Source organism: Leishmania infantum, chromosome 31 (genome assembly GCF_000002875.2).
Source record: "Leishmania infantum JPCM5 genome chromosome 31".
NCBI lineage: Eukaryota > Euglenozoa > Kinetoplastea > Trypanosomatida > Trypanosomatidae > Leishmania > Leishmania infantum.
Window position 1 is genome coordinate 1,270,767 of NC_009415.2, and position 27,767 is coordinate 1,298,533.

General features: G+C 58.6%; 6 protein-coding genes and 1 pseudogene across 7 annotated transcripts; all 7 read right to left on the reverse strand.

Moving 5' to 3' along the window:
• Positions 1 to 492: 492 nt before the first annotated feature.
• LINJ_31_2730 (hypothetical protein, unknown function) lies at positions 493 to 2,226 on the reverse strand (the record flags this gene model as incomplete). Its single annotated transcript, XM_001467552.1, has 1 exon — positions 493 to 2,226. The coding sequence occupies one exon, from the start codon at positions 2,224 to 2,226 to the stop codon at positions 493 to 495; it is 1,734 nt and encodes a 577-aa protein (XP_001467589.1).
• Positions 2,227 to 4,869: 2,643 nt separating this feature from the next.
• LINJ_31_2740 lies at positions 4,870 to 6,060 on the reverse strand (annotated as a pseudogene). Its single transcript has one exon. A coding segment is annotated over exon 1 (1,191 nt).
• Positions 6,061 to 8,623: 2,563 nt separating this feature from the next.
• LINJ_31_2750 (hypothetical protein, unknown function) lies at positions 8,624 to 10,687 on the reverse strand (the record flags this gene model as incomplete). The annotated part of the gene is made up of 1 exon (XM_001467553.1): positions 8,624 to 10,687. The coding sequence occupies one exon, from the start codon at positions 10,685 to 10,687 to the stop codon at positions 8,624 to 8,626; it is 2,064 nt and encodes a 687-aa protein (XP_001467590.1).
• A 1,432-nt stretch (positions 10,688 to 12,119) lies between these two features.
• Positions 12,120 to 12,692, reverse strand: LINJ_31_2760 (hypothetical protein, unknown function; the record flags this gene model as incomplete). Its single annotated transcript, XM_001467554.1, has 1 exon — positions 12,120 to 12,692. One exon carries the CDS (start codon positions 12,690 to 12,692, stop codon positions 12,120 to 12,122), a length of 573 nt encoding a protein of 190 aa, XP_001467591.1.
• Positions 12,693 to 16,088: 3,396 nt separating this feature from the next.
• LINJ_31_2770 (conserved hypothetical protein) lies at positions 16,089 to 20,039 on the reverse strand (the record flags this gene model as incomplete). Its single annotated transcript, XM_001467555.1, has 1 exon — positions 16,089 to 20,039. The coding sequence occupies one exon, from the start codon at positions 20,037 to 20,039 to the stop codon at positions 16,089 to 16,091; it is 3,951 nt and encodes a 1,316-aa protein (XP_001467592.1).
• Positions 20,040 to 20,635: 596 nt separating this feature from the next.
• Positions 20,636 to 23,311, reverse strand: LINJ_31_2780 (conserved hypothetical protein; the record flags this gene model as incomplete). Its single annotated transcript, XM_001467556.1, has 1 exon — positions 20,636 to 23,311. The coding sequence occupies one exon, from the start codon at positions 23,309 to 23,311 to the stop codon at positions 20,636 to 20,638; it is 2,676 nt and encodes an 891-aa protein (XP_001467593.1).
• Positions 23,312 to 24,350: 1,039 nt separating this feature from the next.
• Positions 24,351 to 27,608, reverse strand: LINJ_31_2790 (phosphatidylinositol-4-phosphate 5-kinase-like protein; the record flags this gene model as incomplete). Its single annotated transcript, XM_001467557.1, has 1 exon — positions 24,351 to 27,608. One exon carries the CDS (start codon positions 27,606 to 27,608, stop codon positions 24,351 to 24,353), a length of 3,258 nt encoding a protein of 1,085 aa, XP_001467594.1.
• Between the last annotated feature and the right edge of the window lie 159 nt (positions 27,609 to 27,767).

Sequence of the window (27,767 nt, forward strand, 5' to 3'; positions counted from 1 at the left end):
TTGATGAGGAAGTAACAGACGCATCGCGTCACCAACGAAGAGAAAGAAAGAACGCAGAAGAATGGGAAGAAGGAAAGGTGAGAGTAGGGGTTGCGGGCGGAGTTCCCTATACAGTAACGTTCAGCACCTCTACCCACCTCTGCACGCAGGCAGAGAAAAGAAGAAGTCGGAGCGGCATCAGCGGTGGTAGGGATAAGGCGGCAGGAAGATGTGCACAAGAGTAGTGCCCTCGTGAGATCAGTGCCGTTGCTCCTCCTCCCATGACTTCCATGAGCACATAAATGAAAGGCAACAAATCTCTCAAATCGCAGTCAACGGAGGAGGAGAGGCGTTCCTAATAGTGCCGCGCGAGCGAGGTGCTCTATAGAACCCAGAAAACTTCGTTGCGAGGCACGCACGCAGAATGAATCATGGAGAAAAGAAAAGGAAATGCGACGATAAAGCAATCAGATCGTGCAGCGCCGCTAGCACAACGCCTTCCTTTAGAAGAAGCTATTGGCTAAGAGTCGGTTTCTTCGGATCGGGCGCAGGCGCCCGTGCGCCGCTCGTAGTTTCTGCAGAACCGCTGTCGGAGGTCGCAGAGCATGACATGGAGCCCTTGCTCTCTACTATCGTCTTCACTGCCTTGGGTACAGAGAGCATGGCAACGCTTATCCTCTCCGCCGTGCGGAGTGCACGTGCGTTAATGTCAGCGGAGCTCAATCGGCCTCCAGGCCGACTAGGGCCGTTGCTGCATACGCTACCGGCCCCATCGAAGCGCTGTAGGCGCATCATGGTTCGCCGTACACTGGCAATGATGTGTGCGTCGTCTCTACCGCTGTCCTCATCGCGGCCGGATCGATGCAGCCCAGAGCTGCTGGGACGGTGTGGCAGTCCCACATCAAAGCTGGGTCGTCGCTCCGAGAGGAGCCCGTCTTGCTCGCTCTTCCGGCGACGACTGACGCGACGAAGCCCGGATGAGACCGAGTCCTGCCAGGGCAGGCTAACAGGGCACTGGGGTGTCCACAGGCCGCCGGCTCCGCTGGTGTTCGCACTCGGTCTCAGAAGAATGCTCTTCGGTGACTGGGAGGCACGGGAGGTGGCAGTGAGCAGTGGAGCTGCCGGCGGCATCTCCCCGCTTCCGCCGTTGCCATAGAAGACACCGGATTGGTCACTGTTCTCACTGAAGCAGAAGTATGCCAGGTCATTGAAGACGCCGTTGTGATGTGACGGATTCGAAGGTGGACCCTCGACGGACGGCCACGGAGAGGGCGTTTCGCGAGACACCGACGCCGCTGTGGGCGCCGGACTGCAAAATTTCGGGTCCGTTTTCTTCGTTGGAGATCCACCATCTGCCCCGCCATTTCCTGCGATCAGCGAGCGTGGTACTCGTTGGCGGTTGCCCTGAGCAGTGGGGGTGTCCGCCGATGTCCTTGCGCCGTCTGAGGTCTCCTTCAGCCTATCCTGGTCTCCTTGGTGGCTCACTTCGTTCGATCCCGTCCCCTGCGGCTCGGCAGCCTTCCCATCGCTGCCCAAGAAACAGACACTGCCACGGCTAGGCACAAGCGTCGTCTGCGGCCCTGAACTCTGCGACGAGCTCCAGTGTTCGGTGCTCGGAGGGCGATTCTGTGTCAGCGGCGATCTGCTGTTGGTCCAGCCGCTGCTGGGTCGCAAGATACTACTTAGCTGCAGCGCATCAGCTGGGCCGCTGATACTACGAGTGTGGTTCGCCACACCATTGGCGATGGTGTGCATATCCGTGACACTGAGAGAACCCGGCTTGCCTGCACGAGTATCCCGCAGAGATAAGGGGCTCGTGTTGCTGCTGTGCGCCGCTGATGGGCAGTTAAGCGTGCGACTCACGACGTCCGACCCACGTTGGAAGCTCGAATCAAAGATGGAATCTGTTGCCAGGGTCCTCGTCCTGGGTGAGGTACCGCGGTGCGCGGAGTCGTCCCTGCCAACAAACGCGCGCGTCCCGGGAGCCCATCCCGGGTTGCCGCAGCCCTCAATTATAGTGCTTCTCGATAAGCTAGAGCAACGCCCATTTAACTCTCTCTCATGTACGGGAGAGGGGTCGGGAGGTGCAGGCGGACAGGTGCTTTTCGTGTCGTGCGGCTCCACCAGCAGCGGTATCTTGGGCGCAGAGGCAGAGGCGGGAGCCTCCGTCGGCACCGCCTCTAGCTTTTCCAGCTGCTCTGCATGCAGTGCAGTCGTCGACTTCGGATGGCATAAGCAAAACCCCATCGTTACGGGGGTAGAGGTGAACTATGGCAAAGGGAAAGCAGAAAAAAAAAGAGACAGAGTCACGTGCGAAGCACGGCACGGCTGGCAACGCAGATGAGCTGATGCGCAGGTGTCCTGTGACCCTCACGGGGGGGGGGTGGCACCTGCGGGTCTGGTGCGAACCTCAAAGAAAAAGGGGATTAGCGAGCGCCCATACCAGGAGGTAACGGTACTTGTGAAAGGGCAAGAAGAACCTTAACGGAGAGATATAACACGCAAGAAAAAGAATGATCTCAGCCGCAGTGCAAGGGGGGGGCAAGGAGACAGGGACAGCACGACGTAGTGCGTTGAAACAGCGGGCCGATTCTTCAGGTTCGAAAGACAAGCGAGGGAGTCGGCCGTTGAGGGGAGAAGCAGTTAAATCGTGCCGCTTGCGTATGTTCTCGCCCTTTTCGTTTTTGTTTAGGTGTCGGCTTTCGAGCCGGCTAATGCCTCGTGCCCTCCTCCACCCTGGTTATCTGCGCGCAAGATGAGTGGTCGTTTGTGCTGTCGGCGAGAGGGTGCAAGGGTGGGGTGGGGGTGGGTGGGTGGCAGCTTCTCACATGTCAGCAGCATGCAACAGCAAATCTACGCCCCCAAATACACGCCACAGAAAAAGAGGAGCTTCTTTGCGGCTGCGAGTCCCTCACATGGTGGTGGTGCTCGTCCAAGGGGTGCCTCCCACAGAACGAAGCAGGCAGCGGGCACAGGCAATACCCACTGCACTACGTGCGCTCGCCAATCAAATCCCCGCGGCACCACGAAAAGATGAGGGCCGCACACACACGCACACGGCGCCAAGACAAATAAAAAGCACAGAAAAGAAACCGCGACCTCCCGCGAGGGTGCCCCGGCGTCAACACGAGGGGAGACGGCTGCACCGGTGGTTATAAGATGCTAAGTGTCAGGGGTGGCAGCTTCGATTTAACAGCAAAAAAAAAACGGAAAGGGCACAACCACCTTCCACAGACGAATGCAGGATGATGTCGGTGAGCTACTGCGTGTATGCGGGCGTGGTTGGGTCACTGCACGTAAGTGTCATGGCACGCTTTTTTTGGGGGGGAGGGGGTAGCGCGTTTGTGGAAGTCGACATCACAGCGAAAGAATGTGAGGAAGGGAGGGAGGGAGAGGGCGAAAAGGAAGGAAGAAGGAAGGGCAGTAGATGCGAGGGGAAGCGGAAAAAGGGGGGGCACCCCCAGCACAGGAAGCTTGCTTTCATTGTGACGGCTCGCTGGTGAGCAGTGAACGAGGAGCCAGATTCAGTCAGCAGAATCCTCTATGTCTGTGCGCTTATACGCCAGTGACGCCACGTGTCTATGAGCGTCAAACCCAGCCTGGAGGTCTTCTGCCATGCTCCTTGTGTGTGTGTGTGTGCGTGAGCAGGGCGCTGCCCCATCGACAGCCGTCGATTTCACGGCTTTTCATCGAAGAGAACGACGGGGCAAAAATAATGGCTCTTTCGTAAAAGCCGGAGACGAAATCCGCCAGGTCGTTAGCGGAGAGCGAAACGCACGTGAGATGGTTCTGCCTGGAGGGAAGGGGAAGGGGAAGAGGAAGCGGAAGGCACTCCAAACATCTCAACTTCGCAAGATACGGGACGAGAGTTCTTGAGTACCGAAGAGAGAAGCAAGTCCGGGGCTGGACGGAGGGAAGGGAGAGCAGTCGGCAGACGTGCACGCATCTCAGGCACCGGCCTCTCGACACACACGAGAAAAAGGCAGGGACTCACAAGCGCAGACAATCATACGCTCCAAAGTAAAATTTGGACGGAAAAAAAAAGCAGCGACACACCTCTGTTGAGGCAGAGACAGGTAGCTTGCCCCTTCCCCCATATCATCCACCCACCACCACCATCACCGCCGTCAACACCATCAACAAGGAAAAAGAAAACGACAGTGCACGTTGACCTTGTGCTATTGGCAGTCCAATCGTTCCGTAAGGAGCCCAGAGAGGCGCATAAAAAAAAAAAGCTGTCGCGCTATATATGAGGGAGGAAGAGCACAGCGAAAAGAATACATATGTATGCATATCTATACATGTATATGGGGACGTATACACACACAGTGAAGGGCGGCGAAGCCAGAGAATGCGATCTAAAAACAACGTGAGAGAGAGCCTACCAGAGGGGAGCAGAGAGGCCACCCACACACACTCAGGAATGCAGATAAAGAGGGGGTGGGTGGGCTGTCCAAAATGATGGCCATACTGCCGCCGCCACGGTGTGTCTCTCGCGCACGGCTGATGATTGAGCCGCTAAACGGTTATTCAGTACGTATTTAGAAACGGAAAGCACACAAAGGCAGACACGCACCGGCGGCTGATCCGCACGCACATATTGGCACGGAGAAGTTGAACAGAAGGGCAGACGCTGTTGCAGCGCTTGTGTGGTCTCACCTCGAAACGGCGTGTGCGCACCTGACAGCGAGAGCCTTTCACATCCTCGTTGGGTTGTCTACGGCACAGGCAAAACACCGCATCCTCTCACACGTCAACCGCCCTCTGCGCCCAGAGCACTCTCCCAGGGAGCTACATATCTGAAACCTCAGCCTGCGGCATTGACGGCAACACGCATCACCACACCTTCTGTGAGCGTTCCACACGGCCCCACGGGCGCTCCCCCTTCGTTTACTTGTTCACCCGGTGACCACTCTTACCACCAGGGCCCAAAATCAAAGTCTGGATGCTGAGCGTCTCCGCAAAGAGCCCGCTCTCCGCACAGCCGCCGGCCTTGCAGATGGCGTGGCCATTCATCATCTCGCGCAGCATCATTGTGAACGGATGCTTCTCATTGGCGCGGTACGCCGGCACAGCCCAGTCGTGGATTTCAATCGAAGCATCCGCGTACCCCTCGCACATCGCAGACAGGATCACCGTAGTAATATACCCCTTCACTTCAGCCCCTACGTGTTTCTGCGTTGGGGTTTTGGTGATACACATGTTGAGGACGAACTCGAACTCAACGGGTAAAGTCGGCTCAGCATTGCAACCCGTGATCGTGGCAACGGGCATGCATGATAATAGGCATCGGTAGTTGAGGTTGTGCGTGTCACTCCTCTTGATGCGCACCGAGATCTGGCGCATCGTCGTGATGGTCGGCACATTGCACTCGAACCCGTTGCAGCTCGTGCTCATCAGCACCATCGACGAGTGAAGTACCTTGCAGTGCACAGCCACCTTCTAAGACTTGATCTTGGTTCATGTCGAGAAATCGACGCAGCCATCTCCGACGAGGAAGCCGTTCGCCTCGAAGCCATACTACCTCAGGTAGTTGGCCAAGCACAAAACACCCGCACAGTCACCGTTCATCATCCAACAAGAAGGTGAAGTGCACCGGCTTCGTATGCCTCATCGTCGTGAGCCTCGGCATCGGCGCCACGCAGAGAGCAGCAAAGCCTCTCATATCGCAAGTTCCGCGGCCAAACAACTTGCCACCCTCCTCGATAAGAACGAACGGGTCGGTGCCCCGCTCGTGCCCGTCTACCGACAGCACACCCGCGTAGCCGAAGAGCACAGCACTGCTTTCCGTGGGGCTGTCCTTGCCGGGCACTGTGGCACAGAGATGACATGGTCACTCTCAGGGTTGTAGATGTGCGTAGAGTCGATTCCGGGCGTCTTCAGGTACCCCTTGATATAATCAAGCATCTCCACGTTCAGATTCACGTTGACGGTATCGAAGGCGACCAACTTGGCCAGCCAGGATTTGTGGTCAGTTGAGTATGCCATCGTGACCACGCGACACGCCTTCCAAAAACTGCGAGTAAAGGAGAGTGACGAAGGGAGGGGGAGCTTGGTTGGCAAACAGGGAGCATGAGAGAATCAGCGGTGGGACGGTGATGCGGGTGTTGATCTGTGGCGCTGTTGATGGAGAACAGAAAGCAAGAGTTGGAGGCAGTGATGAGAAGGGAGGAGCACAAAATGGACGGTGTGCGTGTGTGTGTGTGCGTGTGCCCGCGTGAGTCATTACGTGGTGCCCAGGAAAGAGATGGACACCCACGAGTGCAGAGGACTCAATAGGAAAGTGACAGTGCCGCACACCACATGCGTCGGCCTCTCTCCACGGAAGTGGTATGCTGGCTGATACGGCTGGCATTGTCTTTGATCGAGTTGTCCTTCCATGCGCTCTACAGAACAAAAGGGGGCGAGGCTCACACGAATATTTCAACTCCATGACGACAAAATTTGCCGGCACCAGCTGCGACCCTCGCCGATACCAACGGGGTGCACACCCATAGGGCACCGCACAGAAGAGCATCGCAGATGGGGTGGCACACGTACCACCGCACAAGCGTGCCTGAGATGCACAGCAGCAGTGACAGCAACAGCAAACAACAACGAAAAAAAAAAACGGACGTCAAGCACGCGATCCACATGAACATCGATTGAGTACGCGCCTCCGAACCTAGCGGGCAATGTCGGTGCGCGCAGTGAGCAAGATGGCGGAGGCAGCACGGCTACGCGATGAGGGGTGCCTGTTGGTGGTGGTGGTGTGTATGAGGAGGGGGGGTCCGATGAGCCCAAGAACGCAAGAAAATAAAAAATAGAGTGCAAATAAGAAAAGCGGAGTGAAGACGGCGTTCCGACTTGGCTCAGGAAGAGAAGTAGGGTCCTTCACGTGCACAAGAAAACGGGCCGAGGAGGTCGCGGAGGCACCACACGCAGTCGGCTGGCAGCGAGGCGCACATGCGCGCTCAGGTAGGGGTATTCACAAGCACAGGCACGCGCTGAGTGAGCCATAGGGAGCGACGCAAAGAGAAAAAGAGAGGACGTAAAGAGATCCGCCACCGCAGCCGAGAGACGCTTAGGAGAGACAGTGTGAGACGCAAGGAGGCAATGGCCGTGGATGAAGGGTTCCAGGAATAGGACAGGAGGGGAGGATATGCGGAGGGGATGCAAGGAAAGCGGATGACGAGAGAGAGGGGAAAAGAAGCAGCTAGAACGGAAAGACAAGGCAAGAATAGACTGCTGCTCAATGACCAACTTTACATGGGGGATTTGCTTGCCGCACAGGGTGCATGCGTGGCAGGCGCAGAGGAAACTCACAGTGGGGGGAGGAGAGACGGCCAAGACTCCTTGATGAGGTGGCGGTGCATACCAGTGCGTCACGGCATGGATCCCAGGAAGATGCCAAAAAGAGAGCGACAACAGCAAGCCAGAGACCAGTTGAAAATTGAGAGGGCGCGAACGCATGCCTTATGTGCTGCAGCGGATGGTGGCGGCGTTGGCACATACAAGCATAGGTGCAGGCTTCTATGGAGCCGATCGCAAGCGAGAAGAGAGAGGGAGCACATGAGGAGCCACCGAAAGACACGAGTATGCACGCGGGACGGGGCGGGGAAGGAGAAAACAAAGGCGCCAGCGACAGCGTCCGAAGAAAAGGCGAGGAGGCACGAAGCAAACAAGTGAATGTAGAGAAGAGATGAAATCAAGATATCCAACGCCGAGCTCAAAGGAAGGGAGGGTGCCGTATCAGCACGATGGGCAAAGAGCAGAGGGCGAAGAGGATGGGGTGTACCGCGGTGGTCGTGGCGGAGAGGGCAGGGGCGGAGATGAGGAAGCACAACAAAAAAACGGAAAGAAGGGGGGGGGGCAAAACGTGTACGGCACACAGCGCCGTTGAACGCAAAACACGACGACGACGGCGCACGGCAGAACGCGCTTCTATATATATATATATGTATACAAGTACGAGACGGATAAACTGCCACACACGAGCGACGCCATCCAAACGAATAGAAAACAAGACATGTCGGCAGAGAAGGAATTCGAGCAACAGCACCAAGCAGGCAGGCGGGGGCGGGAACCTGGCACACGAGCACCGAAACAAGATTAGAGGAGACGTCACAAACCTGCTCCGGAAACAGTGCGTACATAATTGATCGCTGTTGAACAGGCCCTCGTGCGCGCCGTCGTAAACAACGCACAACTTGATAGACCGACTAAAAACAACTCTTGCACACACATCCATTCACCTGGCCATATACACGAGTCGGCAGCACTGCCACTGAATCACTGCTGCAAGCATTCCTCATCAATATACCACACCGTCGCCTATTCTGCATCCTGCGGCTTGTCATTCGATTCACAGTGTTCACTGCGCGTCCAAACGTAGATAAGGCTTGTACGGCCTTCCTCCTCCACAGGTGCCGCGACGCTAGCACTCAAACCTCGCAAATGGGGCCGGATGCGCCATCGCGGCAGTCGCGGTGATGTCAGACAGTGATGCAGTGTGGCGCTGATCAGCTGCGGCTACTGCGACCGTTACAGGAGCAGTCGAGACAGAGGCAGAGCAGCTGTTCACGCGAGCTTCATCTCCCTCCACGTATGTCCAGCTTCCAAGACGCCACTGTGCGGCCTGATGCTCCACCGCAGCCTGCTCACACTAGGCGTATGGGTTGGAGCGCCGCGAGGCTTGCGAGAGGATCGTCTGCTTCGGCAAGAGGGACAACTGCTGTTGATATGGTTGCATCTGCGGTGACGGTGCTTGCTGCGAAGGGTACGGAAAGCTTGTAGAGCTACCGCCCCCGGCCGTTGCACGGGAAACTACCTGTCCGCCAGGCGCCAGAGAACGCAGCATCGCGCCGCCGCCGCCGCCCATGCCGTACGCAGGCTGTACGGGGTGATCGACAATGTACAGGGGGGGACACACCATCATTGCTGAAGAGCTCCCTGTCATCTGTGAGTGCGCCGATGGGTAGTACTGCGCATCGTACACTCCTTGTGGCGCTGGGAGCCGGGTGTTTGCGCGTTGCGTAGCTGTCGGGGGCACGCCAGGTGTGGCGGGGGCAGCGCGAGGCGCTAGCATAGGAGCGGCAGTGGTTTCGGGTAGTGGAAGTTTCGCAGCTGTTCCACCAGAAGCAGCAGCAGCGGCGGGAACGGTGACGCCGGCAGCACGCGTGCCCCTGTCGTCATGTTTACCACTCTCGTCGGCGTCTGATTCGTCGAGACTGGATATCTCGGGGGACCTGCCCAGCGCCGTGAAGTACACAAGGTGGTGAAACCACTGAACGGCCGGCTGGTCCTTCATCGCTGCCACCGCAGCTGCCTGCTCTTCTTCTGCTGACTTGGCGCCACGGAGGCGACGAAGCACCTTCGATCGAACGAACTCCTTTGCTCTCGTGAAGGCAGCGGCAGTCCCTGTTTTCGGCGACAGCGATGGCGGTGCAGGCAGAGTGATCGGAATGATCGGGGTCTCGACGAGGCCGAGACCAGGGAGTACTCGCTGCTCGCGTGGGATGACCTTGCCCTCCTTGGTGATGGTAGGAATCATACACGCAGGCTGCGGACCGCGCAGCACCGGCGGCCGACCCGTCCACGGCACGATGCCGTTATGGACGTACGGGCGGTTGTTGAAGTTATTCACATGAGCTGGATCACCAGCGACGGGCGGCGGCGCGCGCTTAGGGCTGTGGGCAGAGGGAAGTGCGAGTGGGTTGGCGTTGCGATGATCGTGTGCAGAGAGCAAGCCGTCTTTGTGGAACTGATTGGAAAAACTCTTGACCTGCCTTTCAGGCTTTCCGTACTCGCTACTCCACTGTGAGGTTCCGTAGTTTTCCGACTTCATCTCCCGTGTCTCCGCCAAATTGTCGTCCTCCTCCTGGTCAGCTTGTGAACTTCGCCTGCAGCACAGCAGGGGGCAGGTCCGGACAAAGACCAGAAGCACAGCGCTGGCACCGAGAAGGATACCGAAAGCGATGCTTCCGATGATGACACCCGCCCATGCAGCAGCAGAGAAGGTGGTAGATGGTGAGCGAGAGGGAGCGGCCGTAGTCGTTGGTGCTTCTGTTGTCGTGGCCGTTGTCGTTGGTGCCTCTGTCGTCGTGGTCGTTGTCGTTGGTGCCTCTGTCGTCGTGGTCGTTGTCGTTGGTGCCTCTGTCGTCGTGGTCGTTGTCGTTGGTGCCTCTGTCGTCGTGGTCGTTGTCGTTGGTGCCTCTGTCGTCGTGGTCGTTGTCGTTGGTGCCTCTGTCGTCGTGGTCGTTGTCGTTGGTGCCTCTGTCGTCGTGGTCGTCGTCGTTGGGGCCTCTGTCGTCGTGGTCGTCGTCGTTGGTGCTTCTGTTGTCGTGGTCGTCGTCGTTGGGGCCTCCGTCGTGGTGGTCGTTGTGGTGGTTGTGGTGGTGGAGGTGGTGCTAGATGTCGACGGCGATGCCGATTCAGATCGAGAAGAGGGCGCGGCGGCCCCAAACACCTCCCCGGCCACCTGCATGCGCACAGAAGGTAGACCGAGCATAGACCCCTTACCGATGGCATGCCTCCAACGCAGCCTCGACTGGTCAGACAACGCGGCAGTACCGTGCTCCACTGACGATGCAGGGACGCCGGCCACGATGCGTGCTTGCCCAGCTGCGCTACACAGGAGTAACAGTAGGAGCACCGCAGCGAGCGGAGCGCAGCTTATGAGCAGCATTGGCGTACGTGCCAATCCGGTGGAGGTGTGCGGATCCGTCATTGGCCCGATGGCATACACTTAGCTGCTGTCGCGTGGCTCCTTCTCCTCTGGACGGAGGGCGCACACCACTTTTTTTCTTAGGCGAGGCAGGAGGGAGGGAGGGGCGTGGTGGTCGTGGATGTATGCATAGACACCTTTGACGGACTCAAGGTTGAGCGAGAGAAGAAGATGCAAGACGATAGGCATGCGTGACAGTGGCAGAAACGTGGAATACAGAGAGAGAGAGCTGCACAAGTCCAGACGCAGGCACATCTGGGGTGCGGGAAGAGTGTGTCAATGCCGTTGCGAGAGCGTCAGGAAGCAGCGAAGCGAGAGGTGCACCAGGCGGGAGTGAAGGAAGAGGAAAGGGTGTAGACGAAGAACACGAGAGAGCGGGCGAAGTTCAGGGGTGAGGCAACTGCAATGAGCGCTGACGCGCATGACGCACCCACCGGCAGCGCCCTGCATAGGTGCAGCCCGTTTCCATTGACGCCGTGTGCTGGAGCTGTCTACACGTCGCCAGGCAAACACCGTGGCGTCCGTGGAGACGAGCCAGCCCCCACTTCCGTAAAGAATATGCCACACATGCGCACAAAAGCAAATGCAGGAAGCCTACATGCTTGTTGGCGCAGCCTTCATGCTTTTCCGTTGTAGCGGAGCTCAAGCAGCACAGCCCTCACCTGTCCGCCACACACACAGACAGACAGGCACGCACACAGCCACGCACACAGCCACGCACACAGCCACAAAGCCAGTCAAATCATCTAAGCAGTACTGATACTGCATTGCGCCGGGACGTCAGCGCTGCCACCACTGCCATCACCTCCTCAGTTTGTCGCTGGGCCGCTGTGCAGCCACTTATGCACAAATAGCGTAGCCGCGGAAGATCCAGCAACGATATGAAACTCGGCGGCTGGCGGCAGAAACTGATGTCGAGGAGATTCAAAGAGGGGGCGCGAGCCAATCCTTCCAACTGCTGAGCACCAGCGCCAGTGAGGGCGGAGTTCGCGCAGATCGACGCACTGGCCGAGAGGACCGACCTCGTCGAGGTGGACGCACTGAGCCAAGAGAAACCTCTCCAGAGAGCAGGAGCGACTCAGCCCAGATACGTGCAGCACACCGCTACCAGCGGCGTCGACCTCACGCAAGCATGGCGCCAAGTCTAGTGTCCCGAGATCAGCCAGCGGAGCGCACGCGCTCACATCCGCAACCTCGAGCGCAGTGCAGTGCTGCAAGGCCACAACGGAAGTGAGTGTGGTGCTGAAGGCGTGCAAGACAGTCAAACTCGACACCAGCGAACGTGCCTTCAACAGCGGCGCATCGCCGTACCGCATTCCCAAACGGGCAAGGCTGCGGCTTTCACGCAGCCCATCAAACACCCTCACGGTGATCTCTGAGATGAGCATGTCCCGCAGCATGGGAATCGCACCGCAAGCGCTAACGTCGGTCAAGTTCAAGCACCCGTACAGACACAGCGAGAGAGACGTGTGCGACTCTGCACCACGCCACTGAGGTCGAGGACGCAGCTCTGTGATGCGACGGTGTCCTTCAACGACGACGCAGTTTCCAGCGGCGACAGACTGTGGAGCTGAGAACAGCGGATGAGCTCGATCTTCTCCAGCGCCACCAACACCTCGATCCCGTCAAGCGACGAGAGGGTTGTTGTGTTGGAGAGATCCAGGAGCCGCAGGTGAGGCCGCACCGCGGTCAGCGAGAGTGAAAGAGCCACGCCGGCGGCGGCGGCAAGAAAGGCGGGGCGAAGACCACGGCCAGGGACTGCAGAGGCAGCCGACGGGATACCCCAGTGCGCTGCACGTCCTGCCGCCGTTGCCGCCTCACCAGCCGTCACCACAGACGCCTGAGTTGCCTTACCGCGGCAGCGCAAAACGCACATGCACCGAAGGGCCCAGCGCACACGGGCAATCTCGGTGCCCTTCGCCTCAGTGGCGTATGTTTGGTTCTCTGCCGTCCGTTGCGCATCAGCCGGACGCCGAAGCTCCGGTGACAGTATCCATTCCGTCACCATAAGCGGGTAGCCCTCGATGAGCAGCTCCACCAGCGCGTACCGGCGCAGGCGCCACAGCTGATCCACCAGCGGCACAAATTCGGCCGCGGTGTCCTGAAGTTGTGCATCTGCAGGATCCGCCGGTATCGACTCGTCGCCGCACCACCGTTGTTTCGTCCTACCCTGAGCACGCCGCCCACCGATAACTGGGCCTTGCGCCACAGTCTCACTACTGCTGCGCCATCCGCGCAAGTATGCCGCGCCGTGGCGGCCGGCAAAATCAGTCGCGGAGCAACCACCTCGAGGCAGAGAGGCACGCACAAGCTCTGGTAGTTGGCAGCGGAGGGCAAGCCAGACGGAACGAAAACGTCGATGTGGCCGTTCTTCACGCGCCCACTACTGACGGCCGAACCTGCCTCCTCGCCATCGTCTTCATTGGCTAAGTGGTAACTCGCTTCGAGTGCCGGGTCTGCCGGCGTGCTCGTTGCTGGTCGGCCGTACCACCGGGCAGCTTCGCACATGGCTGCAGTAACCCCCTCCAGCGATGACCCGCGCACCACGCGGCAGTAGTGCAGATGGCTGTCGTCCACGACAGATGCTGCGAGACCGCTGAGTGGATCGCTGCTGCAAGTAAAAGCAGGCGTTTTATGCGATGTCGAGGGCGCAACAGTACGGCGCAGCTGTGTTGCAGGCGTCGTCCTGAGGCCCGTCGCCGCGTCACCGTGCAGGGAAGTTGCCGCTCCAGGGAGTAAGAGAACTGCGACTTGCTCACCAGCGAGTCGCGCCCGCGGGCCCGCTGCTGCCACTATGAGCGGGAGAGGTGACCCTTCGACACGGTAGGAGAGTATTTCTTGGAGAGTAGACATGGCTGAGTACTTCGTTGTCATCACCTCTGCTGCTCCTTGGTGACCTCCGTCGTCACTGCCATCATTAGCCTCTGACACCTTTCCAGTCGTTCCAGGCGCGCTGTGGCTCCGCTCGCCTCTGGTTCGTGCGCTCGTCGTTGCCTTGCTCGACCAAATACCCGGCCTCATCGTTTCACCTTCGCGTAAGTCCTGTACCAATCGCGCAAACAGGGCTGCCGTCGCTGCCGTACACGACGACGCGTCGCTCGCCCCTCTCATCGAGGTTCAGTAGCTCGTCTTCGTTGTTCCCAAAAAGCCACACACCCAGCAAGGTCAGCGGGCGCAGGAGGCCATTGCACCAAGAGAGCAGCATGCTCCCGGGAGGAAGAGCAGCATAGCAGCCGCATCCGCAGGCGAGGAAACGAACACCGCTGATGAATCAGCCGATGTGCACTGCACGCAAGTGTGCAGGCACGGCGGGGCAGCGCTCGCACGGTGCATGTTTGTGGAGGTCTGAAAAAGTCCCCCCCCCCTTACAACAAAACGGTGCGTGCAAGCGGTAGGGGGTGCGATGTGCGGTTTGGGCTTCAAGAGAGGGAGAGAGAGGGGTCGAACAAAAACTGCAAAAAAAAAGACCGCATGGGGAACGGAGGCGGAGACACACAAGAGGTTGACGCAACTCGGCGCGGACAGCGGCAAGCATGCCGTGCGCTCAGGCACTGGCCACAGAGAGCGCGGAAAGCATACTGGCGGGCACGCTGCAGTGCACGTGTCTGGCATCGTGTTCTGTGTGCATGTGTAGTGACGTAAACGTGAAAGGGGGCGCGAGCAGTGATAGCACCACATCTGAGTTACTCCAAGTCGCCCCACCTTCGCCCCCTCTCCGCGTGGCACCTTCACTGAGCAGGGCGGCGCCGCATGCCACCCCCCTGTGCGTTGCGGCCCCTCCCCGCCTGTGGTCTGAAAAGCACGATGTTACTGAGTGTGCGGTGGCGCTCTCTGGATCCCTCTTTTATATATCGCTTGTTATTCTTCGTTTTTGAGTGTGTTGCCCATGTACACACAACACAGAAGGGGTGGCTGTACAACACGTTAGGGGGGGGGGACATTCCGCACGCACACACACACACCACAAACAATGTGGCAAGCGCGCGAGGCCGAGAGAAACAGCAAAGAAAAGGAACGGCATGGGCATCATTAGCTATTCCAGTCACGTATGTAGAGTAGGACAGGCGAAGCATGGTGATACGTCAGACGAAGGCCGTGAAGAAGAAGGATGTGAGCTCTCACAGCGACAGTGGGCAGAGAGAGTGTGTGGCGGGGAGGAGACTTGACGTAAGCTCCGAAACGACAGAAACGGACGAGGGCGAAGCCGAAAATACGCAGTCGTAGCTTGCTGGGAGTTCCATCGCATGTTAGGATACCCCCTAGCCAGCGATATCATATGTGCAGGGGTATGCAGCAGTCGCTTCTCTCCGCAGTGCTGACTTGACGGTACAGCCCTCCTCCGGTCAGGTCGTCCGTGAGCGTGGTCAGTCAACTGCACGTGCAACACAGCTGCATTGGCGTGCACTCTGGCAGAGGAAAGGGCAGCTCGGTGGCGTGTCGTCTTCCCGCGTGGCAAGCTTTCACCCCTGTGGGCACCTCATTGTCTTGTCCCTCTATCAGCCACTCGACGGGCAGCCCTGCCTTCAGAGCTCTTTGAGGGTTCTCGCGGATGGTGCTGCCCCTCGGCGCGGAGAGGGCTGCCAGGATCTTCGGCCCGTTAGTGCCTCTTCTGCCTAGTCCGCCCTTCACCCCTGAAGCCGTGCAAGACGGCGTCTGAATTCGCCTGCTGCCGGACTCGGTGCACCCAACATGCTTGACGGTGGCGGTCTCTGTCGGGGTGGTGACTGGTGAAGCGATGAGCCGAAGCACTCGTTCCGTTGAGCTGGCGCGTCGTCTGCAGAAAGAGAGGGGAGGAGAGAGTGCAGCGAGCGAGAGGGGCGTGTGTGTGCATTGCAGCTGCCACGCTGTGCATCAGAGGACAGGATAGACGCCAGAGGCCATGCAGGCAAGGAAGTGGTGGGTCGTTGGATCACGAGGCCGCGCACATCGCGGCCCTGCCCCTGGGCCCTCAGGAGACGGCAATGTCGCCTTTTCTCGACGGCTGCCACTTGCCAATCTCTACAACCACAGCAGCGTGCGAGCGACCTCTGACTTCTCGCTCTCCCCCCCCCGCGGAGATGGAAACAAAACGGGAGAAGTAGGGGCGAAGGGTTCTGGCCGCCTGCCCGCAACAACATTTTTATCAATGAGGTGCGCACAGTTGTCTACGCGTTTGCGTGCGACTTCCTCTTGCAGATGTCGATGGCGCCGACTGTTGGGATGCGAAAAATGTGCGAGGAACAAAGGAAATGGAGGCGACATACACAGAGAAAGCGAGGCACCGCGCGCATACCGAGAGGGCATCACAACACCCTGACGTACGCTGGCAGGCGATACCTGAGAGGAACGTACGCAGACGAGCACATCGAAGTCGACGTCCCATCACGCGTTCCATTCGGAGCCACGAGGCGGTAACGTGCTGCTCTCAGATTTGACTGCTCTCACCAAGGCTTAGGCAGGCCTCCACCGCCTGCGGGTTTCTCGAAAGCTGAGTGAGGACCTCGTGGGGATAAGCGCGATACCACACCTCCAGCGCGTCCTCCCACCCTAACAACGAGAAGAAGAGTTCGCAGTGGCGCGCCTGAACTGCGCAAAAGGGGCTTAGCGCGTCGAGGCGCTGCTGCCCATTTTGGGGCCGCGACGATGACGCGGTAGCGGCCGACGTGGCGCTCGGCAGTGCACCCTCCTGCCGTTGATGTCGCTGATCCTTCCGCGCAGCCGCCGCGGTCTGCGCCTCTAGTAGGTAACGAGTGGTCTCGAGGGCCACCTGCCGCGGGACAGTGTGGCCGTAAGAGCTGGCGCGTGACTGTGCAGCGGCACACAAGTGGTACAGGAGCGAGAGGGTGCCCGGGCGTACTGTCTGCAGGCCACACAGCTCACATTGCAGCCGCACCAACATCGCGCCAGCTCTGCTGACTTCAGCGCTGCTGTCGATGTCAGAGCCTATTGCCCCCTTAGCAACCGTCAAAGAGGCCTGGTCATGCTCGGCAACACGGCAGCAGAGCTTCAGAAGGCCGTGCAGCAGCACCGGCTCCACGGAATAGCGTGCCCCCGCGTCTTTGAGAGCACCCAAAACGAGCCGAACCAAGTGAAGCGCCACCGCGCAGCGCTCCGCGCATGCGCCATCACGGTCGACGCAGTCATGTCGTGATTGTTTCTCTCCAACACTCACATCAGTGGAGGGTAGACCTGAGCGCGGCAGCGGTGGAAGAAGGCGGTCCAGCTGGTTTGGCAAAAGCATGTGCGTCGGCGGCAGGCATCCGTAGCGCATAATAGCGCGCTCCAGCAGTTGGCATAGCTGCTGGACCCGCTGCGCAGAATTGCGCGGAGCAGCTTCGCCTTGTTCCGCGACCGTTGCAGGAGTGAATGCATCCATTTGCATCCGTTGGCTTACCCGATCGCGCGAGTCGGGGGTCCTCGGCACCGCAGCATCCAAAAGAGAAACGACTGCCTCGAAGGTGGCACCGTAATAAGCCTCCCTCGCCACCGCATCCGCTGCTGCATGGCCAGGCTCGTTCTCTACAAAAGACCCCTCCTCGCTACGTGCCCGTGTGTCGGTGCAAGGTGCAGAGAAGTGCGCTGCAAGAGATTCAAGGTAGCGCCGCGTCCATACCCATCGCTGTGTGTAGCACAGACCTGCCTCTGGGGAAGAGGAAGTGGACGACATGGACGGTGCCGACGGCGAAGTCAGACACTTGATGGCGCGCACTACCTCGCAGTGCACGGCTACGGGGTACGCCAGGAGCCACGAGTGGAGAGGGGCCGCCAAGCTTGCAGCGGCGACGGAGGCTGTTGGCGGTGGAGGTACGCAGAGAAACAGAGAGGACAGCAAACTTCCAGAGCCGTCTTGCCGCGCCGCATCAGTGGTGGTCATCTGAGGGTGCATGCGTCGCTGCATCAACAGCCACACCACTGTGAGGGCACGTCCGCTCGGGTGCTGGAAGAAGGCGGCGCTGCCCGCCCACCAGGGGGGCGCAGAAGAGTTGGCGGTTTCACAGGACGTCCCATGAACGCCATCATCACCGTGATCCTCCCCCTGGGTCCTTCTTACACGCGTGCTCTCGTGCAGTAAGTGGAACAGCGTCGACCCCTCGACTGTCAGCCTCTCCTCTTCCCTTTCCAGCAGCACGCTCCGCAGGGTTGGGTACTGTGCAACCTCCAGCAGTGCCGCAGAGAGTGAGACGACAGCTCCCGCGCCGAGACTCTTCTCTGCCACCTCCATGTCTAGAGACTCTAACGCCAGCTTCTCCGCTGCTTGGAGTTGTCCCTGAGTGCGGAGGAGTTCCACAGCGGCAGCCAACGTCAGCGAACGTGGCGTCGGCGGCGAGGACATCGTGGTCCGCTGAACCACCGATGAAGGTGATGCAGCGCGGCGGCCTGTGGCGCGTGTGCTCGCAGCAGCTCTTTCATCTGGACACGTCTCTAAAACACCGTAATGCCGAAGGAGCCGCAGAGCCACATGCCAGGGGAGCTGTGGGTGACGCAGCAGGAACGACAGCGCCGCCAGTGTCGGTGTACGGCGCGGTGAACGAGGAGGGCCGCTGTGCCCTTCGTTCCCTTGTTCAGGCGAGCGAGACACCTTCGCACTCGCGTCGCCACAGGGAAGCGCACCGTAGTTGAAAGCGAGGAGTTCAAGGCAGTAGCGCCAGAAGTGCTCGCGGGTCCCAAGCGCCGCGGGAGAGAGAACGCGATGTTCCGCCTCTCTCAGCGCCAAAGTCTTCGATAAAACGCACTCCACCTCTCGGTCATTCAGCATCAGCCGCATCGAGTTCACTTCAGCCGCGCAAGGAGGGTGACGGGCGCCTTCGCCCTCTCGCTGGGCGCCGGCGCGTAGCTTCCCTGTTGCACTGCGGTGCCGATTCAGCGCCGCCACGACTGCGGTCACCGAGTCGATGGTGGCCTCGTGAAGAAAGCCGAGCCGTGCCTCTCCGATCTCTCTCCGAGAAAGGGCAAGCGGTTTCCTAATAGTGGGCTCCGCAGATGCGTGGGGCCCTGGAGCGCCCCCGCTTCGAGGATCGGGGCTTAACGTGCGGGCCGGCTTGGAGCGCATGGCTTCCTCGAACAGCAGCAGTGCCTCTTCCCACTTATGCTTCGAGATCAGACCCCGAATGAGCTTAAAGATGTCCAGCAGAGATCCGCTCCGGGCGAGGCCCAGCACCGTCAAGCGGTCCTTCTCCGAGGGGAGCGCCTGCAGAGCGGAGAGGAAGTGGCCGCTCAGTCGCACTAGAGGGGGAGAGGAAGAGGAAGCGGCGCCAGTCATACCGGTGGAGAGGGTAGATGTGGTGCCGATGCCCGGCTGCAGCTGCCGCATCATCGCGGCGAGAGTGCTCGCAGGGGCGCCAGGAGAGTTTTGTGCCGCGGCCATCGCCATCGAGAGCGTGGTCCCCCACTGCCGCGACGACCAGTCGTCCCCATGCAGGGGCAGCCGCTGCTGCTGCTCGCGTTGGTGCCGTTGCGCGTGGAGCAACTTCACGCACAGCTCATACACCTGCAGTACCGCCGCCCATTGTCCGGCACGGCCCAGCTGCTGCACCAAGTATGATGTCGTTATGGGACCTGGCAAGTCACGCTGATAGAGGGTGTGATAGTAAAAGTGGAGCCCTCTCTCCCACTCATCGGCCTGCAGAAAAGTCGTAAGGGTCATGTGGCGCAGTGCCTTCAGGAAGGCGGAGTGGACCGCTGTATCTGCCGTGCTCCTCGGCAGTGACGGAGACGCTACTGTTTTGGTGGATAAAGGTTGGCCGTTTCTGGATGGGGTGTGCACCTCTGTGGCGCAGAGGTGGTAGAGACACAGCGCATCCTGCCACGCTTGTTGCGACGGCGGGGCGAGGCTGATGTGGTGCAGCAGCTGTGCTGCAGCAGGAGGGCTGAGAGAGGTCGGGAACACATGCAGTCGCGCGCGTGGCTGTCTCTCCCGCCATTGATGGAGGAGCCGCAGCGTCAGCGCCCAGCCGGCTGGCGGAAATACACCATACCGCAAAAGATGCTCCGTCGCTTGCACCACCGAGTCAGGTTCGGGTGTAGGTATGCTTATTGGCAGTCCTGCTTCGTGGTGCCCCTTCGACAGGGAGGTGCCCGGCATCATGTCCACTAGACAGGCAAGCTCCACAAGCTGCAGCGCTGCGGTCCATTCGTGTGACACACGAGGCGGGTCCCTGCAAAACCGGCGGTATACATTTGCCTTCGCGGCTACGCCTTGCCCCCCACGGGGAGATGCCCGGTAGATGAATGACCACAGGCCCCGTGGAAACCACCGAAGGAGGTACCGCTGCAGCTGGGCCGAGGAGGCATGTCGTGACTGCCGTCCCTGCCGTGCCTCAGCCAATACACGCGCAAGCGACGCGCGGGATGGGCTGGCCGAGGACCGCGACGACATGCATCCTGGCGACGCGTACCGGCAAGATAATATGCAGAGGGTAGAGAAGTGCAAACGAGGCAGTGCCGTGATCAGCACCGCGCAAGGAGAAAAAACGCGGGCAACATAAGAATGCTGCGCGGCGACGGTGACGAAGGGAAATGGGTAGCTTCAACGCTGGCGCAGGCCACGGAAGACGCATCGTGGCACCAGACGCAAGTGCCAGCTTTGGAGCGGGAGGGCGGGAAGGAGGCGGTGGGTTCTGGCGTGGCACCAACGAGTGCGCCGGCCCCAACACTTTTCTTCCGCATTTTTTTCCGGTCGCTCCAAAGGCGACGAAAGTCACACGGAAAACAAAGACACGAACGCTGCGCGCCTCAGGGCCACTTTCGGGGAGGGTTGCACGCGCGGCTTGCGAGCGAGAGGCACGATGCGCAGAAGCCTCCGCTCCGTCATGTTCGCGTGGCGCGTACTTGTTCGCGTCTCAAAGCGGAAAGAACAAGCGCCCCAGCGCACATCCGCCGGCTGCGAGGCCGCTACTTGGCCGAGAGCGCGAGGCACACGCACACACACATATATTACTCACCACACTCAAGCGCAAAACTGGCGACAACCGGTCACCGTAGAATGCCATCCTCCGGAGTCCACCCACGCGGCAAGTGCTGCGGATGCATGCCCTCCACGAAACTAGAGCGCCAGCGGAAGATGAACTGGCCTACCGCGTGTTCACCGGTCTTGGCACCCGACGATGCATCGGAGTACTTTTCCAAGAGAAGACGCACCACCAGAAACGCGTGGCTGTCCACGTACGGCACCTCCGATACCTCACTATCGGCCGTCATATCCGCGGGTGGCGAGCTTCGCTGCGCAGGGCCGCCATTTGATTCCCTCGTCTCATCGCTGCTCGCTGGCTGACGCAGCCGCTCCTCCGCACGAGTCAAGGTGGGGAGCAGTGCCAGCAGCTCCGAATGCTCGCCGACCCAGTACCGAGTCAGCACACTGCGGCTCGAGTTGCCCTGCTGCACTCCAGCGCTCTCCCTGTACGCGTATCCAGCGGCGTCCGGCAATGCGGAAACTCCGGTCAAAATGAAACGTACGCCTTGCGCCGATGCGGCGCCATCACGCTCAGCGTGAAACACAGCGTCTTGAAGCTGCCAGCCGGCCTGACAGCTGTCCTCGCCTCTTTGGCGTGCGAAGAATGGGTAGACAGAAGCGTGTGTTTGCAGGTATTCAATCATCATGGTGCGCCGCTCCTCCGGGAGAATGGTGGCGGCAGCTGCACGAGCGGTGCCGGCCCTCTGACGGTGGCGTCTGTCGCTCCTCCTGCGCCCCGTTGGCGTCCCTGAAGGACGACAAGCACCGCCAGGTGTGGCCACTACGTTCTCCTTATCGATGCCGCTGTCGCACGCTTCTCCGTGCCTTTGCAAGGACTCGTAGTGATGGTGGAGCGCTTTGGCGAAGCTGAATACCTTGTCCAAAATCTCACGATGCACCATCAGCGAAAGAAAGTCTTGCATCCCTCGAAGCCGGAGGCGCGGGTGCAGATCGCAGTCTCTCTCAGGCACATCCTCGTGCCCCGGTGTGGGCAACACTCGTTCTTTCGCCTCCTCGTAAGCAGCAGACAGTGCGTTGATAGCCTGCTCCGTCTTCAGTATTACATCAGCGTACTCGTCCCGCTGCTTGCCGCGCAGATGCATGAGTGGAATGCCGAAGTCATCGGCGACGTTCTGGCGCAGGCGATCGTACAACCGCCGAGACTTGGCAAAGCAGTGAGGGCACAGCAAAAGCAGGTCGTAGCTGTTGTGGCTCATGTACACACTCGGGAAAAAGCGGCGGTACATGAGTGGTACGACGGCAAACCGCACAAGCATCCCGCCACTACCGCACACGACGCAGATGTTCTCCTTTGGTTGCTTGAAGTAGTCCATGTTACGACGGATGTGCACGTCGTTGTAGCGAGAAAAGTCTGGCACGAAGCTGAGCTGAATGGCGGTCACCACCAAGTTATCCACCGCGTCAGAGAGCGTTGCCTTCTCTTCCTCCCTCACTATCGCGCCGGCAGGGGTGCGCCACTGCACCACCCTCGCTAGTCCCTTCTTGTTCACGTACCAATCCGCTTTGGTCTTGTCCACTGTAAAGACCAGCTGCATGTCGGGATCGAAGACGCTGATGTTGTCATAGTACGGCCGCTCACGGCCTTTGCACCACTGCAGCGGGTCACCCTCGTTTGCTGCAGTAGTGCAAGGTTCCTTCGACGCTGATGCGTTCACGCCAGCTCCAAGGGCATCGCATAGGATTCCCCCTGTCGCGTTTCCAGCGTCTTTCAGTGCAGCGGAGGTGCCTTTAAACGCGCTCATTGGCGGTCTGGCGCAGCAAGCCAGCACTTCACGACAGTCAAGCTCTTTCATCGTACACCACGGCAAATGGGTTGCTGTGTTGTCTGAGTGCGTCGCACAGATCGGGTTGTCCACGATGAAGCCACCGCTCTTTAAAATGGCGACACACACGTCGTACGACGCCTCAGCGTCTTGTGCTGCGTACTCAATCTGGAGCGGTGTTAGAGCGCCGTGACAGCCGCCCCAGTCGCTCATCACAACAGCCATGTCCTTGCCCAGCTCTCGCCCTGTGAGGGCACTGCACATGTTCTTGAGACTGCGCAAAGAGTCGGTTCTTACCAGAGTCACCTCCTGATTCGTGTGCTTGAGGCTGTGATCAGGCACCATGTCAGGCAAACAGGCATCTGCCAACTCAACCAGATCCACCGCTGACCGAAGCTGGGCCGCCGGGTAATCGCGATGGAGCTTCACCTCATCCCCATGGATGCCGACGCCGGTCTTGAATATGCGTCGGTTGTGGATGAGGCGCAACAGATCTGTGTATACTTTATGCAGAAGGGCCACCGAGTTTTGCCTCTGCCCCTCACGGTAGCACGGCCAGCAAGCCGACGCAGGAGCGAACGGGTCGCGGAGAACATCGGCGAAGCCACCGGCGGTCAAGGCGTGCAAGTGGATCCACTTAACCACAATTGTGCACGAGTACGTGCTTAGCTGAATCGTTGCGACGGGCCCCAGCAGTCGTCGCGCCTTCGACTTTCCAGACGTACCGCATGCCATTGGGGGTCTGTTGTTGTCGCTGTCCGCATCGGGTACTTGGAGTGTCGTCGTCCATTCCATGTCGAATCCGACGAAGCCGTAAGACACAGCTTCAGCAGAGAGGACTTCCCATAGAGAGTGGTACTGCTGTGCATCGATCACTCTCCAAATCGGATCGATAACAAGGCGCCGTCGCACCATGGATGCGGCCTAAAAGTGGCCTCTGTGTGGCAATCATCTCAACGCAAAAGACAACAGACGAAAGAAGTCCGAAGACAGAACAGCGAGAGAGCAAGTAGGGAGACGAAGAGCAGCAAAGAGTAGTGAAGTGGAGGAAGTTCATATGCGAGATGCGCGTCTTTATGGGAACCAAAAAGGGCCAAGGGAGTCGCACAACGCGGCACTTCATGAGCAAACAGAAGTTGGCAGTTTCGGGAGCAGTCACAGTGCACGTCTACAGCTTCAAAGTCATGCAGTGTTACGCTATCGAGAAACGGCATTGTGTGTGTGTGTGTGCGTGTGTGTGTTGGGCCTTGTGATCCAAGCAAAGAAATGGTGAATGGGTGCTGTAGGATCCTCTCAGCACTACGAGAAGAAAAAAGAGAATGAAGACACAGCAGTTACAGATGTGCATGGCTACGCCGCTAAAGCAGCTTGCAGCCAGTCACAATGCAGTCGCGACAGCCACAGAGCAGCCACGTGGGAAAGAATAAAAGGGAGAGAGAATGACGTCGAAGGCACGATGCATTGCAATACATCTTCACACCTCACTCTAACTGGCGACTTTCCGCTTTCCGTGCAACAGTATACCACTCTGCTCTCCCTCCATTCGCGCTCTGGACAACACTACGAGCAAATAGGTACACACACGTATCCCGCCTTTTTTGCATCACCCACGACACCCTGTCGTGGTAGGAAAACCGCAAAGGCCTACAAGGGCTCGGTTCCTCAAGATCTGAAAGAAGAAGAGCATAGCGGGGTACAGAGAAGGTGAGCGCTTGGCGAAGCATGCCAATGGAAATGACGGGGAGTCTTTACTCGCTTTACATCGCTTTGCGGTAAGCCCTTCCTTTGGTGCTCTTGCAGAGAGCCTTCAAGGAAGAACACCTCAAGACGTGCTCAAGAAAAAGGCTGTTCACATGCTGCTAAGATGGAGTTATGATACGACAAAGCAAGCAATGGGAAGGGAAGAACCCGTAAGGTATGTACATTTTGTAGCACAAAAGAGACCCGCATTGCTCTAGAAGTCCCGGATGTTTTCAACCGCCTTCAGCTCTCTCTCCGCTTGGTGGTCGGAGCACAGCGCTGCAACAAGACCCTGCCAACGAATCTCATCGCTGGTTTGATTGTCCGGCACTAGAGGTCCGTTGCACACACCGAAGAGAGAAGTCAAAACATGAAGTGTTCGAAGGGTCTCCTCGATGTGCTCCGTGGAGGATCGTATGCGGCCAACCACCGCAGTTATCGAATTGCCACCGAGCAAGTCAAACAGCAGCGAAGTCTCTACAGATTTTGTGTACGGAATCACAGGCAGCTCGCCCGCGAGTGCTGTGGCGAGGTCTCGCAGACCCTGGCTAGACGCGTTCGCAAAGCGCGCGCTCTCGATGTCCTTCTTCTGCGATGCAAGCAAAGCGCTGCCGCACCAATCAAAAATGGTCAGTCGGCCAACTGTCTGGCACTGGCGCGCGACGCTTGTCCGTACACACTGGAGCTGGATCCAGGTATGTGAGCGGCCGTTGTAGTGCTGCCGCCGTTTGGCAAGAAGGTTGTCGATCACAATGGGAATGCTACCACTTGTGCAGTCGACGAAGCGCACGTTCTTTGGCTGCACAAATCCGTTCGAATCGCAGCACACCTCCGTGACGTTGTCTCCCGATGCACAGTCGAAGCCTCCACGCGCAGAAATCTCAACAACGGCGACACGGTAGGTGAAGCTGAAAAACAAGCGTTGTGGTTTCTCTCCCGCTTCCTTTGACAGGTATTTCGTGAAAAGAGGAAGGATCTCTTTCACGAGGCCGGTCTTCCCTGAGCGAAACCCGCCGACCGTCATAAGCGCCAACTGGTAGCCCGACCACACAAAAGCCAAAGGGCCGCAAAGCTCAGCGAAGACTTGCTCCACGGAGGCATCTTTATCAAAGCAGTAGTCGTACTGGTAGGTTGTCTCCTCTCCACAGTCACACACCACCAGCTTCGTGGAATCGGTGGCATCGACTCTCGCGGCCACATCTGCCACTGCTGCACCACTGATACCATCGCCAGCGATGGAGGCGAACACGGTAACCCGGCCCTGTAGTGCACTGAGGGATCGATCGGTGCGAGCCAACCGCATTTGCAACTCGTAAACCTGCTCTGTCACACTGTTTCGCTCGCCCGTGAACTTCTTTATTCGCCTCTGCAGCTTTTTCACCTCCTTTTGAGCGAACTCGAGCTCGTTGAGTGCGCCGCCGACGGTCGACGATCCGAAACTCGACTGCTGTTTCGTTTCCAAAGATATTGCCTGCCTCTCCTCCAGGTCTGCACGGGTCTCGTCCAACAGTCGTGCGAGCTCTGCGTTTTCCAGTTCTAGATTCGCTATTCGCGCAGATTTCCGCTCCAGCGCCTCATGCAACTGCGGGTTGGCTGCTTTGCGGTGTGTGATCATCTTCATGGACTCCTCCAGCTCTACCTGTCGCTGATGGGCAAGAGCAATTTGCTGCTTTGCATCGTTCAAACCACTCTGCATCACCGCTAATTCTCCTTTAAGACTGGCTACTACAGAGCGCAGCATCTCATTCTCACGCGCGAGTTCGGAAGCCTCCGGAGTGAATGAGGAGAGTCCAGCGACGCTTGGTTTCGACTGAGCTGTTCGCTCCAGTTTGCCCATTCTAAGCCGCAGCTCGATGTTCAGCTGGTTGGCCTGCATGAGCCTCTGCTGAAGCTCTTCATGTGCTAAGCTCATCTCGGGTGAAAACGGGGGTAACACCGGTGAAGACACCCCTACTGCTACGGACTCTGACACTGCTGCTGTTGCAGCAATGTCTCCAGTTTTCAGCGGCTCAATACTCATGTTGACGCGGCCTTCATTTTCCAAAGTCACCCGCAACCTCTCCACTTCCTCCATGAGTTTGTCGTACTGCTCTTCGGCGGCTTCTTCCTTCAAGGCAAGCTTTGCGTTTTCGGTCGCGAGAAAGGATGCCTTCCGCTGCAGCTCTTCGTTCAGCCGCATCAGCCCAGCGTTCTGCTCCCTCAGCTGATCCACCTCGTTGGCGTCGATAATGTCCATGTCTAGGAGTCCTGGGGGCGCAGATGGCGCTTGTGCGTTGAATAGCGGTGTTTCCTTCGCACTTTTATCCTTCGTGCCACGAAGCCACACCTTGCGCCGTGCGTCTTCGAGCTCCAGCTCGCGCACTTTGGCATCGCTCTTTTTGAGCTGCTCTCTAAGCTTCCGCACCTCCACAACACGTTCGGCAAGTGTGCACTCAAGTAGCTTTAGCCTGCTCTCGAGCTTCCGCAGTGACTCCTTCCAGTACTCTGCGCCAGCCTCCTCCAGAGCAGCCGAAAGAAATGTAGAAGGTGACTCTCCGCCTGAGTTATCCGAGAGAGCTTTCGGCCGATGCAGGGCAAGTAGGTCTTCGAGACGCTTTCGAAGAATGCTGTTTTCAGCGAGGGCTGCTTGAAGTTCGTCTCTTAGCTTGCTGTGTTCCTTCGCCGTTAGCGTTGACGCAGCCGGAGCTTGGTGACGTTCAATCCAGGCAAGATAATGTCGGTAGGCAGGCGCCCACTCCTTTTCTGTCTCGTCGAGGGCATCGCTCTGCCTTTGCTTTGAAATGAGGTAGCCTCCTACGTATTCGACAAGGAAGAGGATGCCCTTCTCTCGCAAGACGCCTTTTCCGTCCATGACCCCGGCATCCCACTGGCCACAGTACAAGTCGTCATTCGATTGCAAAAAAACGCCGAGGCCCTGCTGCTGGCCGCTACACCACTCACCGTCGTACAAGTCACTGTTGCCGTAGTAGAGGCACCCCTCCCCTTGCCGGACGCCCTCGTTCCAATAGCCTTCGTAGCGGTCACCGTTCGACGCGAGCAAAAAGAGACCGTAGCCGTTCATTTCATTCCTCCTCCATGAGCCGACATACTCGTTCCCATTGACAAAAACAAACTGCCCTTTTCCTTGCTTCTTGCCCATGTACCACTGTCCAGTGTACTTGTCGCCGTTCGCGAAGGTGTAGCAGCCCTGACCGTGCTTGAGGTCTGCTTTCCACTCGCCCTCGTAGACATCGCCGGTTTTGGCGTAAGTGTAGACACCGTATCCTTCGACCCTCCCATCCCTGAAACTTCCCTCGTATGTGGCGCCGCTGGGGAAAGTGAACTTGATGTTGGCGCCATTCAAGAGCTTCTTTTTCTTCTTCACTGTTGGCTCGTTGCCTGCGGTAGTAAGTGTACCGCCGGTATCCGACGCTGATCCTTTCGGAGTCGCTGGAGCTGGCGCTGCCGCTTGTGCAGACGAGTTTATGCTCATGTAGTCAGAAGCTTTGCTTTCTTGGTCGTGAAATCAAAGGTGGGAAGTGGAGAACGATGTGGTTGAAAGAAGCCGGTGAGTGCCATGCAGAAAGGAAGGGGTGCACAGAGAGAAAGCTCGTCTCAGAATACCCGAGGTACACTAACGTGGATGAAAGGA